The 13,422-nt window shown below is 41.1% G+C and overlaps 1 protein-coding gene across 1 annotated transcript; it reads left to right on the top strand.

The window, feature by feature from the left end:
* The first annotated feature begins 268 nt into the window (after window positions 1-268).
* pde6c (phosphodiesterase 6C, cGMP-specific, cone, alpha prime) lies at window positions 269-12,230 on the top strand. Its single transcript, XM_079657385.1, has 22 exons — window positions 269-1,079; window positions 1,593-1,745; window positions 2,848-2,937; window positions 3,058-3,198; window positions 3,291-3,365; window positions 3,483-3,550; window positions 3,847-3,913; window positions 4,418-4,465; window positions 5,496-5,645; window positions 5,864-6,007; window positions 6,325-6,390; window positions 6,651-6,806; window positions 7,072-7,179; window positions 8,397-8,506; window positions 8,598-8,685; window positions 8,765-8,865; window positions 9,036-9,143; window positions 9,256-9,319; window positions 9,701-9,775; window positions 9,869-9,952; window positions 10,788-10,941; window positions 11,038-12,230. Exons 1-22 carry the CDS (start codon window positions 612-614, stop codon window positions 11,076-11,078), a joined length of 2,559 nt encoding a protein of 852 aa, XP_079513511.1. The 5' UTR covers window positions 269-611; the 3' UTR covers window positions 11,079-12,230.
* Window positions 12,231-13,422: the final 1,192 nt, after the last annotated feature.

The following is a 13,422-nucleotide window of genomic DNA, read 5'->3' as shown; positions in this document are numbered from 1 at the left end:
TTCAGTGAGGGGTTCCTTAGCAAGGCACAGCTCAGGTGAAGCATTTTAACATCAGGGTTGTTGGACAAAGCATCACTAAGGTGACACTAGTGAGTAGGTCCATGTGTGAGGATAAAAAGACTGGTTAAAGCCAAAGCAAATGCCTATTGTTGTCACAAGGTTACTTCTGAAAAGTTTTCTCTTGTCTGAAGACCCATGCCAGCAGTAAGTCTTTGATATTTACTTGTCCATCCTCACGGTGTAGCCCTGGAATCCAACCTGGCATTTGACCTGACAGTAGTCTCACTCTCTCCTGTGTTGCCCGATATAAAATGATCAGCGTTGGGATTTGCGGGTTAAGGACGCTTAGAGCAGGGGTTTTAATCTCATGACGTCACATTCATTAGCGGACACTTTGATCCTTTCAGCCTCTTAGCCACACTCAGTCCTATTCTGTCTGTCGGTGGACACGGGATGTGTTTGTGACTCCCTCTGGGACCGTGGAGGACAATGCTGCTGATATACCCAACCCTGTAGGCCAACGAAAAGCTTCCCCTGTCCATTTTCCCGTATCCCTGCAGGTGATGCTTTTGTGAAAATAGGAAGGGAATACATCACTACTCAATTTCAAAATGGCAGACAAAGATAGCGTGGAGAAATACCTGGAGAACAACCCGCAGTTCGCCAAAGAATACTTTGACAAGAAGGTACGGGCTGAAGCTCTGACCGCCGCCTTTTCTGCACCTGTTGATGTCAAAGACACCGCTTCCTTCAAGGATATTAACTCTATGCAAGAAGCCGCCATCATCTATGAGTTGGTCCTGCAAATGCAGACTCAGCTGCCCATGGAAGAGTCCATTCACAAAGTGTTACAAAGAATTGCACTGATCATACAGGCCGACAGGATCGGTTTTTATATTTGCCGGTCGAGAAACGGAATACCTGAGCTCGCCAGTTGCCTCTTTGACGTGACCCCAACCTCTAAATATGACGCAAACTTGGTCCATCCACAGGCTGAAATTGTTTTCCCTCACGATATGGGTATCGTCGGTTTCACTGCACACAGCAAAAAGCCACAAAATGTTCCTGACGTCACAAAGGTGAGAATTCATTCATTTGCTATCTTGTGATAGAAAAAAGGTGTCAAGGGTGAAAGGTAACGAAGGTGGTGCGTGTGCTCTGCAAGATTATGTTTTGTGTGAAACCGATGTTTTCTTATTACTGTGAAATTATTTGCCTTAGAAATGTTTAATTGTATTAATTAGATTGTATTATATTATTATTTTTAAGTAATTTGCCTGAGTGTAGGCTTCACAAGTAATTTTTGTTAAAAGATATGTTTTAATGTGCACAGCAACAGATGTGTTCCATCATCAATAAGCTTGTTTTAATTCTCTGATAAAAGGAGAACATTTTTCACTGTGGTCTACCGGTATTGGTTCAAAGCCTTAAATCTTCTGCTGCCAAGGTTAGCCAAAAATAGAATATTGATTAGTGAATAAACAACAAATTGGAGTTTATATTTTCGAAGTAACATCACCGTTAGAAACATTGAGTCTGAATATTTAAATCTGACAGACTCTCAATGAAGTCCGTTTTTTCTCCTCATACAGAACCCCAAATTCTCTGACTTTGTGGACAAACAGACCGGATACAAGACTAAATGCACGCTTACTTTTCCTCTGATGGCTGAGAAAGAGTGCCTTGGAGTTGTCATGGCACTTAACAAAATAGGAGCGGACACATTCTCTCCAGAGGATGAGAAGGTAAGAATACACACCTAATCATGTCCATTGACTCTAATCCTTAGTGATTTACTGAGTGAGCTGAAACAGAGTGTTTTTCCCCCTCGTTTATTAATACATTGTAACTTTACACTCTACTTTACAGGAATGTTATGTTCATACATTTCTAGGTATATACTTTAAAAATATGGATTTAAAGGTGGGGGAGGTAATTTTGGAGAAACCAGCTCGAGTGCGCTAGAATTTGAAATACACAACCGGAACAAATCTGCCACTTCCTTACAGAGCCCCTCCTCCAACACACACGACCAATGAGGGCACGAGATAAGTTTGTGCACAGATGGAAGGCTGACAGGCAGGTAGGCCATCCAGTTATTTTAGCCGGGCCGGCTCAGATGATTGGTCGTGCTTTTTACAGTACTACGGCTTCCGTGGATTTTTTGTCAAAGCACTTAAGATATTCGTTGCTATTGGGATGTTAAGAGCATTCCATGGAATATAACAAAAAGTGTATCTCGAGCCGGTTTCTCAAACGTACCTACCCCACCTTTAACTGGGAATATATTATCAGTCTATATTGAAGAACATTCACTACTGTGTCTCATAAACAGAGGCAATAAACTCAACTCAACTCAGTTTTCCTTAAAGAAATTCATATGTTTTACTCTTGGGGCTGTAATGTTGATTCTCAGGAACATAAATAGAAAATAACGACATCTGTTGGTCCTTGAACTGCTAAGATAGAGTTTATTATAATGTCTACATCCCTATTTGTTGGTTCATGATGCTAAATGAGTAAATCACTACTGTAATAGATTTTTTCAAGCCTCAAACACTTATTATATGTATTTTTGTGTAAATCCATGAACAAAACATGTAATCTTTGTAACAAATGTACCAAATGGGGACTTTTACTCATGAGAATCACTTGTGTTTGGGTCATGGTTTACTAATCTGGGAAAGAAAAATCCCTCCGATACATTTACTTCACTTGAATAATCACAATTTTGCTAATGGAAAAGAAGTCAGATGAGACTTTTGAGCTTTTGAAGTTCCCATCTGTCATAGTCTGAAAGTCTGCTGTTGTGTATTGATGAAACCTCTAATCTAATTTGGTCCTTAGCTCTTCCACAAGTACATGAACTTTGCCCAAGTCATCGCCCTGCAGCATCACACAAACTACATGTTCAATGTGGAGTCCAGAAGGAGTCAGGTAAACTAGACCCTGAGTATTCTGTAATTCATCTGTATTTATTTATAACGGTGCCCAAACTATATGCCACAGCTACACATTTAATTACACCCGCATCCATTGTGGTCGTTTCCCTTGTAGGTGCTGCTCTGGTCGGCCAGTAAAGTCTTTGAGGAGTTGACAGACATTGAGAGACAGTTCCACAAAGCGCTCTACACTGTAAGGATCTATCTCGGATGTGAAAGATACTCAGTGGGCCTGTTGGACATGACCAAAGAGAAGGTTGGTCTTGCAGAATATCTACAATTTTACACTTAAGATCAAATAGAAAACCATTTATTTTGATTTTATTGTCTGTGTTTTCCCCCCTGTAGGAATTCTATGATGAATGGCCTGTGAAACTGGGGGATGTGGAACCCTATAAAGGACCAAAGACGCCAGACGGCAGGGTAACTAACTTCATTTCCTCTTGTAGAATTTGAATTCCCACTTGCTTCAAATGTTCTATTGTCCAACACAGTTTAGATAAATCAATCATTTCTAACAGGCTTCTTATTCTTTTACAGGAAGTCATCTTTTACAAGATTATTGACTACCTCCTGGAAGGCGTCAAAGAAGAAATCAAAGTCATACCGTAAGCAGCAGAAGCTACAAATCCACTCAATCTAACACAATGCATTTCAAAATACAGCATGAAAAAAACTGGACACGTTTGGAGTCCAAAGAATTTCATCTTTTAAAATAAAAGTCTTGACTTAGTTTTGAGTCTGATCATAAACTCACATTTAAAGCATGTGCTAAGATGGTCCACCGACTATTCTTGGGGTTATTTGGGTATGGTTTTCGTAAAATGTGGGTCAAAACTGTTTATTTTGTATATCAGAACATAACTTTCTCACTCAACTCTCTGTGTTTCTCTCTCTTTTTCAGTGGTCCGCCTGTAGATCACTGGGCTCTTGTTAGCGGCCTGCCGTCCTACGTTGCAGAGAATGGCTTTGTAAGTCTCTCACTGTTTCCGCAGGGCAGTTCTCTACGAGAATCACTGGAATTAGAGAAGCATACAAAATAAAGGGCAGCTGACTTGTAGAATATGAACAGACACGTATCCACATCCACACAAACAGAATAATGTAGAGAAATAAAAGGCGCAGGAATACAGTTTGTGTGATATGTCACTGAAAAGACCCTTATCAGCAGTGATACTCACAGGAAGTGACTAGGTAGGATTTGTGTCAGTGTGAACCAATGAATACACTTTTCATTTTCATTTATTGAATCCCAATTCACAGCTAGACATTGTACTTTTTTTTGAACATGTTGCAACAAACAATATGCAATAAAGTTAAAACAGGTGTAATATGTGATAAATGTAGGGTTTTTTTGTTGCCTTGTTACAATTAAAAGTAAGAAAAAGTTGTTGCAAAGATTGATGAGAAATAGCAGATTTGAATAATATTTGCAAAGCGCCGGATCTTAACGTTTTTAATGTGTCTTCGTGCAGATTTGCAACATGATGAACGTGGCTGCAGATGATTTCTTCACTTTCCAGGTGAGGACACTTTTACCCTCCATCCAAACACTGGTGGTGCCCTTGAGCAAGGCACTGGACGACCCCCCACTCCCCATTGCTCCCCGGGCGCTGTACAATAGCTGCCCACTGCTCCTAGTACTAGGATGGGTTCAATGCAGAGGCCACATGTCACTGTGTGTGCTGTGTGCTCTGCATGTGGGACGTTTAAAGAGGGGTTTCATCCCTCTGATTCTATCAAAACACACCAGTATAGGATTCCATATAATGTTAAATATGCACTTTTTATGTCAATAGGCGCGTTCACACCAAGTACTTTTCCCACAAAGGTTCCTGAGAACTCTTTAGTTCTCATGAACTAAGTACAGATCGCGTTCACACCGGAAATTAGTTCCTGGGGGTGGATCATGGGTGGATTAGGAAAATGAAGCCGCTGACGTCACTTCTTCTTCTTCTTCTGCTTTCGTTTACTGGCAGGCCGCAAACAACTTCACGGCGTATACTGCCGCCCAAAATCCCCGGCCGGAAGTCCCCGGAGTTAGGGACTGGCTTCAGTAGAAGCTTTTATTCACACCAGCAGCTTCTACTGAAGCCTTCCGGGTAAACGGCCAGAACGCCGACACCTCCTCATCTCCACCGCTCCCATGTTTTATTTTGTGTTGTCATAGTGTGTAGTCTCTCTGCGTTTCTGCCCTGGGCTAATGCTAATAATGATATTAACATGGCAGCTTCACAAACGTTTTGGGGAGTTTGACGGGGCGTGGTTTGCATTCCGCCTAGCTAATCAGACACAGGAACCTTTTTCTCCCACGAAAGTCCCTGCTCTCTAGCAGGGACTGAAAAGGGGGTAAAAAAGGTTCTCTAGAACTAAGTTAGTTCCTGGGACTTTTTCGTGTGAACGCAACTAAATTGTAGTTCTCAGGAACCTTTGTGGGAAAAGTACTTGGTGTGAACGCGCCTGTACTGTTTAGATATCCGTGTTCAAGAAGAATTGAGACTTGCTTTAAACTTGATGCATGGTTTTAACATCGTGTTTTGCAATGTCTTGCAGAAAGAGGCTGTGGATGAATCAGGTTTTGTTATCAAAAACTGCCTGTCGCTGCCCATTGTCAACAAGAAGGAAGAAATTGTGGGCATCGCCACTTTCTTCAACAGGAAAGACGGCAAGCCATTTGATGAACACGATGAGCAGATCACTGAGGTCAGCCCCACGCACTCTCTCTCGCTTTTTATTATCATTATTTCCTGTCATTTGGGATCTCATGTTGTTGTCTGTCAATGAACAAAATGTCCCTGAAAGCAGTAACTTCATAACACTCTGAGATATGTTGGAGTTTTCTGGAGTGTCCGAGGAGTGAAGGAAAAGTACAGATGTGTTTATTTTTTCTCCTTCCTTCTCACTCTGGTTGTTTTTGCCAGGCCCTGACTCAGTTCTTGGGTTGGTCCGTGCTGGTTTGCGACACCTATGACAGGCTGAACCGTATGGAGTGGAGGAAGGAAATCGCCCAGGAGATGCTGTTGTACCAGACCAAATGCACCCCAGCTGAGATGCAGTCCATCCTGGTCAGTTTCCACATTTCATCTCCAGAAACGTACCTTTGATCTCTCAGCATTTGATCAAGAGGCCACTCGAGCAGGGATTAACAGCAGTCAAAGGTTAATGCTCCCTGAATAGCTTTTGGTTCAGCAGTCTTCCAATAGAAGCGATTAAAGGGCTAAGAACATGTCTAGTGGAGACGATTGCTTTGAGTTCTTGGAATAACATGATGGTTTTAGCTTTTTGTCTACAAATTATGCTGTGAATGTCTGTCGGGGATGGCAGCACATTCATAAGTTCAATGTAAGCCATAATAATGTGCTGATCTCTCTTTTCTAACCAGAACACCAATGAGAAGTTTGACGCAGAGCCTGAAGACCTCGACCAGAAAGAGATGTACAAACTGTTGGTATGTGTTTACTTTGCTAACCTTCAGGACAAATACTTTCAATGAGATGAAAAAACGGTGTCACAAAAGATTATTACTTTACATCCATCAAAGCACACATGTATGAATAGGTTTAAAAATGTGTATACGCGCAGACTTCATTAAATATCAGCATTTTAATGGATTTTGGAGTATTCTTTTCTTGAAAGGGGAATATGCATGCGAGCGTTGAATGACTAATGGATGTTTTCTAAGTTAAATCTGTTGCTGTTTTTCTTCAGAGAGCAAACTGCCCGCCAGCTGACAATGTCACCGGAGAGAACCTGTACCTGTTCTCCTTCAGTGACCTCCCCGTCTCCGAGATCGACCTCATCAGAGCCGGCATTCGCATGTTCTTTGAGCTCGGAGTTGTGGAAAAGTTTAAAGTTCCTGCAGAGGTGAGTGCATGAAGTTAGACACTTGTGTTGTTCTGCTAATACTGCTACACTCATAGCAGGCTTGGATTTCAATAGTATGTATTTTACACACATATAAAACTTGATGACATTTCATTATGTTAAAGAAACAATGTTATCCATGTTCATCATTTGGTGTGAAAGATAATCTGCCCTGGGATTACTCTACAAGGAGATGCTATGTCCTGGCTCATCTAAAAACCCTCACAAATGATCAACTTTGCTTCACTCCCACTCTCCTACTCAGACACTGACTAAATGGATGTACACGGTGAGGAAGGGTTACCGTTCCATCACCTACCACAACTGGAGGCACGGCTTCAACGTGGGCCACACCATGTTCTGCCTGCTGCAGGTAACGCCTCCAAAACATCTGCTGCATCTGAAGCAAACCCCTAACCCCAAAACATGTCTTATATTTCTCCATTTCACATCTGTATTCGATGCTATAAACTTTGACACTACAGCTCACTATTTTACAAAAGACATGCCGTGACAGTCACACAGGCTGCTATGTTTTACAAGAATGTGTATATAGGCTCATAATGTGTTTTATCCATCATTGAGTTAACTGAGAAACGCACCAATACAGGTTTAATATTGTCACCTTCTTAAACTAATGGCCTAAGTCATATTTTGGAGAAACTGTTTTTTTTGCCTAAATCATTCTCTTCTTGATGCTGGCCACCTCTGGTAAAAAAACATCTGTACACTGCAACCTGCCTTTTGCCATTGGTACCTGTTTCAGGCTCTCTACACTTCTTCCTATTTATAACGGATCGCATGAACATAGGCTCTGGGTTACTTTTCAAATGTCTTCACTTTTTGAAATTGAAGACATTTACTTTCAAAAAGTGACAACAACATCCTACCAGGGTGCTGTTCCTACCCCGATAGTATAATGGCCTATGTCAAGAGTGTGACTTAGGCCATATATTTAAAAGAGAAAATGGCCTAAGTCACATTGTCTTGTGACTTAGGCCATTTTACAAGCTTTACAAAATGGCTGCTTCAAGAAAATGAAAAACATGGTCTGTCACAGTAATGCGGAAAAGAGAAGTGCACTGTTTTGCCTAAGTCACTTACTCCAGAAGTCATAAGGCCTAAGTCAGGTTTCAAATTGCCTAAGTCACAACAACATGTTCGTAAATTGGCCTAAGTCATCTAATCCTCTTATTTTACACAATTGACAGACAGTGTTATTTGTATGTCAATAGTCATATATTGTCATAACCTTTTTGTGTGAAATAATTAATATATATCATATATTCTATATTTGGTTCAGTTTTTTGAAAAACGTTCAAATATGACATAGGCCATTAGTTTAAGAAGGTGATGATATGTAATAGTTTTTAAAGGGATATTAAATCATCAAAGATAATACAATTAGTATTTATAGGTACCAATGTGTTTCTAGATTTGAATGGCCTAAAACACCATCTCAAATAAGATGTGAGAATTGAGAAATGCTGTTTTTTCATCTTGTTCTGGACACATCATCCATTTAATTAGAGGGCACAATCTGTAACATCTGCACGTTGCAAATCCATGATTCGTCTCCTCTGCCTACAGACAGGGAAGCTGAGGAAGTACTACTCTGATCTAGATGCCTTCGCCATGGTGGCTGCTGCTTTCTGCCACGATATCGACCACAGAGGGACCAACAACCTCTACCAGACAAAGCAAGTCAAACGAGTGTATTGTGTGTGTAGAGTGCTTGCATGTGTGTGTGTGTAACCTGTGTGTAAATATATGTTTTTCTTTCTTCTGCAGGAGTCAACATCCTCTGGCTAAACTTCATGGCTCCTCCATCATGGAGAGGCACCATTTGGAGTACAGCAAGACGCTCATGGGTGATGAAGTATGACACCTTTTTGACAGTAAAGACTTCAATGCAAGAAGTGGGACCACATTTTGACCACTTTGACTCTCTGTTGCAGACCCTGAACATATTCTGCAACCTCCAAAAGCGTCAGTTTGAGAACGTGCAGCACTTGTTTGACGTATGCATCATCGCCACTGATCTGGCCCTTTACTTCAAGTAAGTTCTCGTAAATACTCCCTACGCCAGAGCTGCAGAATTACAGCTAACGCCATCAATGTTTGTCTGTACACTTCTGTTTTCTTTTGACTGACTCATTTTACGCGAGCAGTTTGTGTATTTATTCAGTTCAGTCGGTCTGACTAACACTCTGCTATTTCGTCACGCAGAAAGAGAACCATGTTCCAAAACATTGTGAATGCCACAGAGCCAATGCCAGACGAAAAGGAGGCCATTAACTATATTTCTAACAATCCCACCAGGAAGGAAATCATAATGTATGTAACTGACTCCACTGTGTTTGTAAAAAAAGATTTCTGAAACCCTTGCATGACCTAGGGGTTCACGTTGTTCTCCCTGACTGACTCTCTCTCTCTCTCTCACCTCCAGGGCCATGATGATGACAGGCTGTGACTTGTCAGCTATCTGCAAACCCTGGGAGGTGCAGAGCAAGGTGGGTGGCTTTCACATTAGCAGTTTAGAAAGTGGATAGTGAGGTTTGTTCAGCAAGGACAAACCTATTGAGTTCCACACATCACATTATTTTAATATTCCACCTGTCCTCAATCTTTTATCAGGTTATTCAGCATAAACACCTGTATTTCATCCAAAACATATACTAAAGGGTATTTTCTTTTTGAAATAGGAGAGCTAAAAGCCATGACAACAGAAAACAAACCGGGTTTAAAGGACACTTATGTGACAGAGTTTGTTTTTCCTTTGATGTCAAATGTTAGAAACTGTTAAAGAAATTGCAGGGAAGTGACATTTTTCTGCTGATCCACAATGATTTCCTCTGTATCATTATTTCTCCCTCTTGTGTGTCTCTCTGCAGGTGGCCCTGATGGTCGCTGCTGAATTCTGGGAACAGGGAGATTTGGAGAGAACTGTTTTGGACCAACAGCCAATTGTAAGGGTCACACCGCTCTCACCACGCCTTTCACATATTTTCTTTTTCAGGGCAATTTGTAAAACCTGAAACTCTTCCCTCTGTCTCTCTCAGCCCATGATGGACAGAAACTGTTCTGAACAGCTAGGAAAGATGCAGTGCGGTTTCATCGACTTTGTGTGCTCCTTTGTTTACAAGGTAATAATCAGCTGTTGTGGAAACATTAGAAGTATGATTTATTCTAAACATTGAAGGGGAGGTGATGTTGGATGTCAAAGCGTGAAATATGGCAGACATGGATCTAGCAAAAGGGAGTCTGGCCTGTGTTATGTGTAACTGTTAGAATTGTAACACAGCCACAGTCTAAAGGGGTGTAACAATTTAATCCAGCTTTTATTTGCTTTTGATTCCCAGCAAAGCACCATAAAAAAACCTATTCTACCCATGAGTTGTTTTGATTTAGTTCACTATAATCCATTTTGATACTTTCAAAGAGCTTCACAAAGGCTGCAAAAGTAACTAAACTCATGTATCAACCTTACTCTGAGGCCATAGTTTAAAGTGTAACTTGTATTTTCAAGGCAATATAATGTATTTGTAAGCGTACCTCCAACTGTGTGATAAATAATATTGTGTAAAGCCTGCTGTGTATGGTAAATCTTTGATAAGACTGTCAGAAAGGTGTAGCTCCGGGTCAATAGTGCATTTTGCATGCGGGATCACAACGCAGCATGTAGTCTTGATTTAAGGGTGTTGGGTTGAACAACATGATGTATATAGATGAACCTGTTGAAACCAGCTGGCCCCCATGGAATGTCGACTAGCTGTTTTTCAGTCTGTCAGTATGGTATTTGGACAAGAACACACACATCCATAAAGAAAATGTGTCAGTGGATCATGCGGACTCCTTGTCTAAGAGGCATATCATGTATTTGGAACAGCAACATTTTCCTTCCTGTTAGCTCTCCTGCCTCTGCGCATCCCACGATGTGAATAACAGATACCCTACATCCCTTTTTCTTTGATTTATCAGGAGTTCTCCAGGTTCCACAAAGAGATCACGCCCATGTTTGACGGTCTGAAAAACAACAGGTGCGAATGGAACAAGCATGCCGAGATATACAACGCGAAGATCAAGGCCATCGAGGATGAGAAGAAGAAACTGGAAGATGATGAGAACAAAAAAGGTATGGAACAAAAAAAAACAATCTATACTGGTCCTGATCCAAGTGTTCACAATCACCCTGTATAAACACATTCTTTATTTCTGTGTGTTTGTCTAGCTGGTGGCGACGCGAAGTCAAAGACCTGCACCATCTGCTAAATTCCTCCAGTGCTTGGATCTGGACTGATGCGATCTGTTTAGAATTAACCTAGGCTACGCTAGCCTATTCTGATCCGACAGCTAGTGTAGTTGGGGCTTGACTAGGCCAGTTTGGTCTGGTCTGATCTACTGCAGCGTAGTTCTCTCAGGTTAGGTGCTCTCCGCTCTGCTGCAGGCCAGTTCAGCCCTGTTTGCATCTGGTCTGGTTCAGTCTAGCCTATATTTAGTCTATTGTATTCAGGTCTGGTCTGTGGTCCAGTCCGCAGTCAGCCTATCTATTCTCCGAGGAGGGAAGAGTCAAAAAACAACACCAAGAAGTAACGTTTTGGACTCTGACCGCGAGAGAAGCTTGTTTTACCCGGAAGTTGCGACGCGTTTGAAACTTCCTCCTTAGTCCGCTTCCTCCAACACACAGCCATGAACTTTTGAAAAATATATACATGGACAACATATATTTCCCTTTATCATAGCAATAACCAAAGCATTTCCCATGTAATTGGAAAACCTGGTTTGATAAGCTCAGAAGCTAGCAATAGCAAAAGCCATAGTATTTACAGTGTTCCTATTGGCGGTCAGTTACCACACAGTATAGTAGTACTGTAGGTTGCACACTGCACTTAGCTGCTGCTGTTTTGGCAGCGGCAGGCCATGAGTGTGTGGAGAAATTGGGCTAAAAATCTGTTTTGGGTTACCAGTTAGAGTAGCCTGAGTCCTGAAGGATCTGTTAATGGTGTAAAACAGTCCTTTGTAGCTTTGATACAGCGAGTGAAAACATGCAATCATAAAGGGCTGATGTTCTTTTACCTCAAAAAGCGCTGAAGAGTTGTGAGGCTACATTTATGTTCATATGCAATCTATTTATCTATATACATATATATTTTTTGGATTCTTTGTCTGACAATTTTGTACTTAAACTGTCTTCACGGAGAGAGAGGATGAGACAAGCTTTGAGATAGGGTGTTCTGAATCTGTGAACAACTGCACGCTGAAAACACAATCGAAAATGTTTTGAATTTGTGTGACTTTATCGTAAACACCCGTAAGCTGTTATGCCCAATGACTTGGTAAAATAACTTTAAAAAAAAAAAGCTAATGTGAATACTATTTATACCAGGGTTTAGAACTAAATTACAATTCCTTATCGATTCAAAAGCGTCTTTTAAACTTGATTTCACATGTATATAGTTTTAGAAATTGTAAAATGTAAACTTAAGAATAACTGAAATGAAAACCTGATTTGAAAGATGTACAGTAAAGGCGACCTTTTCTTCTTCTAAGGAGGTAATAGTCAGTCAAACAGGGTAGAGTGGATCTACCTGTCTTGTAAGAAGATTGGATAGGATTTGATTTGATTGCTGGCCAGCGTTTGAGATCCACACAGCTTTAGACTTTAAATACCCTTCTTACTGAGGAGGCATAGCAGGCTACCAAAGCCTTGTATGTATCTGCAGAAAACTTGAGTTTAAAACGTGAAAGATGAAGCTATAGCATCATTGATTGTAACGTGGTACAGGCCAAAGTCCTCTGATCATTTCTTCACTGATGCAACAGTGTGAAAAATCACACAACAACCACTAGGTCAGTGTTAATCTTCCTTTATACCTGCATTTGACCCTGATCTGGCCAGGCATCTGAGTCAACAGTGCACCTCCTGACACACTTTTAGCAATGGCTAAAGGCAAGCCGTGGCTCTCAACTTGCTGTTACACAATGTCATCTTCTGTAATGAACAGGTCATCAATCAAAGGCACTTAATCCTATCAGAATGGCTTTGAGACTGGCTGGAAACTATTTTTCTGCTGCTTGAGGGGTAGTGAGGAGCTTTCGCGGTCACTGGAGCCAGAACTCTGAAATGAACATTCACAGAAAGTGATACGTTAAACATTATAACCATTATTTTACCTCATTGTTCCTGCTGCACACGTTTTCTATCAATGGTTACACCACGGGTTCTGTCTCCAGTGAGAACAAATGGCACCTCTTCAAGGATCTTTTGTGAGATATCACACGGTATACTTATCCCATCAACTGTCTTTCAGACTTTAGAAATCTTATAATTTGACATATGAAATGACCTCGACTGTATGTATGTGTCAAGAGATGTATTATGTGTAAGCAAATAAAGGAATTTATGGAAGCTTAACGGAGGAAACAACTTATTGTCAACGCAAGAACGTTCACATTAACACTAAAAGTGGGTTCGATTGGAGAATGAACTTGAGAAACCTTGAGCTTAGCTCCTCCAGTGCTGGTTCTTAGTAATATATCGTGCAGGGATCTTAGAGGCTCCAAAGCTGGATGAGCCTCTGGGGAAAGAGGATCAGTGGATTGGTTCTGATCCCTG

Source organism: Notothenia rossii, assembly GCF_949606895.1.
Source record: "Notothenia rossii genome assembly, chromosome: 11".
Classification (NCBI taxonomy): domain Eukaryota; kingdom Metazoa; phylum Chordata; class Actinopteri; order Perciformes; family Nototheniidae; genus Notothenia; species Notothenia rossii.
The sequence above is the reverse complement of the archived record's forward strand: the minus strand, read 5'-3'. Positions and strand labels throughout refer to the sequence as shown.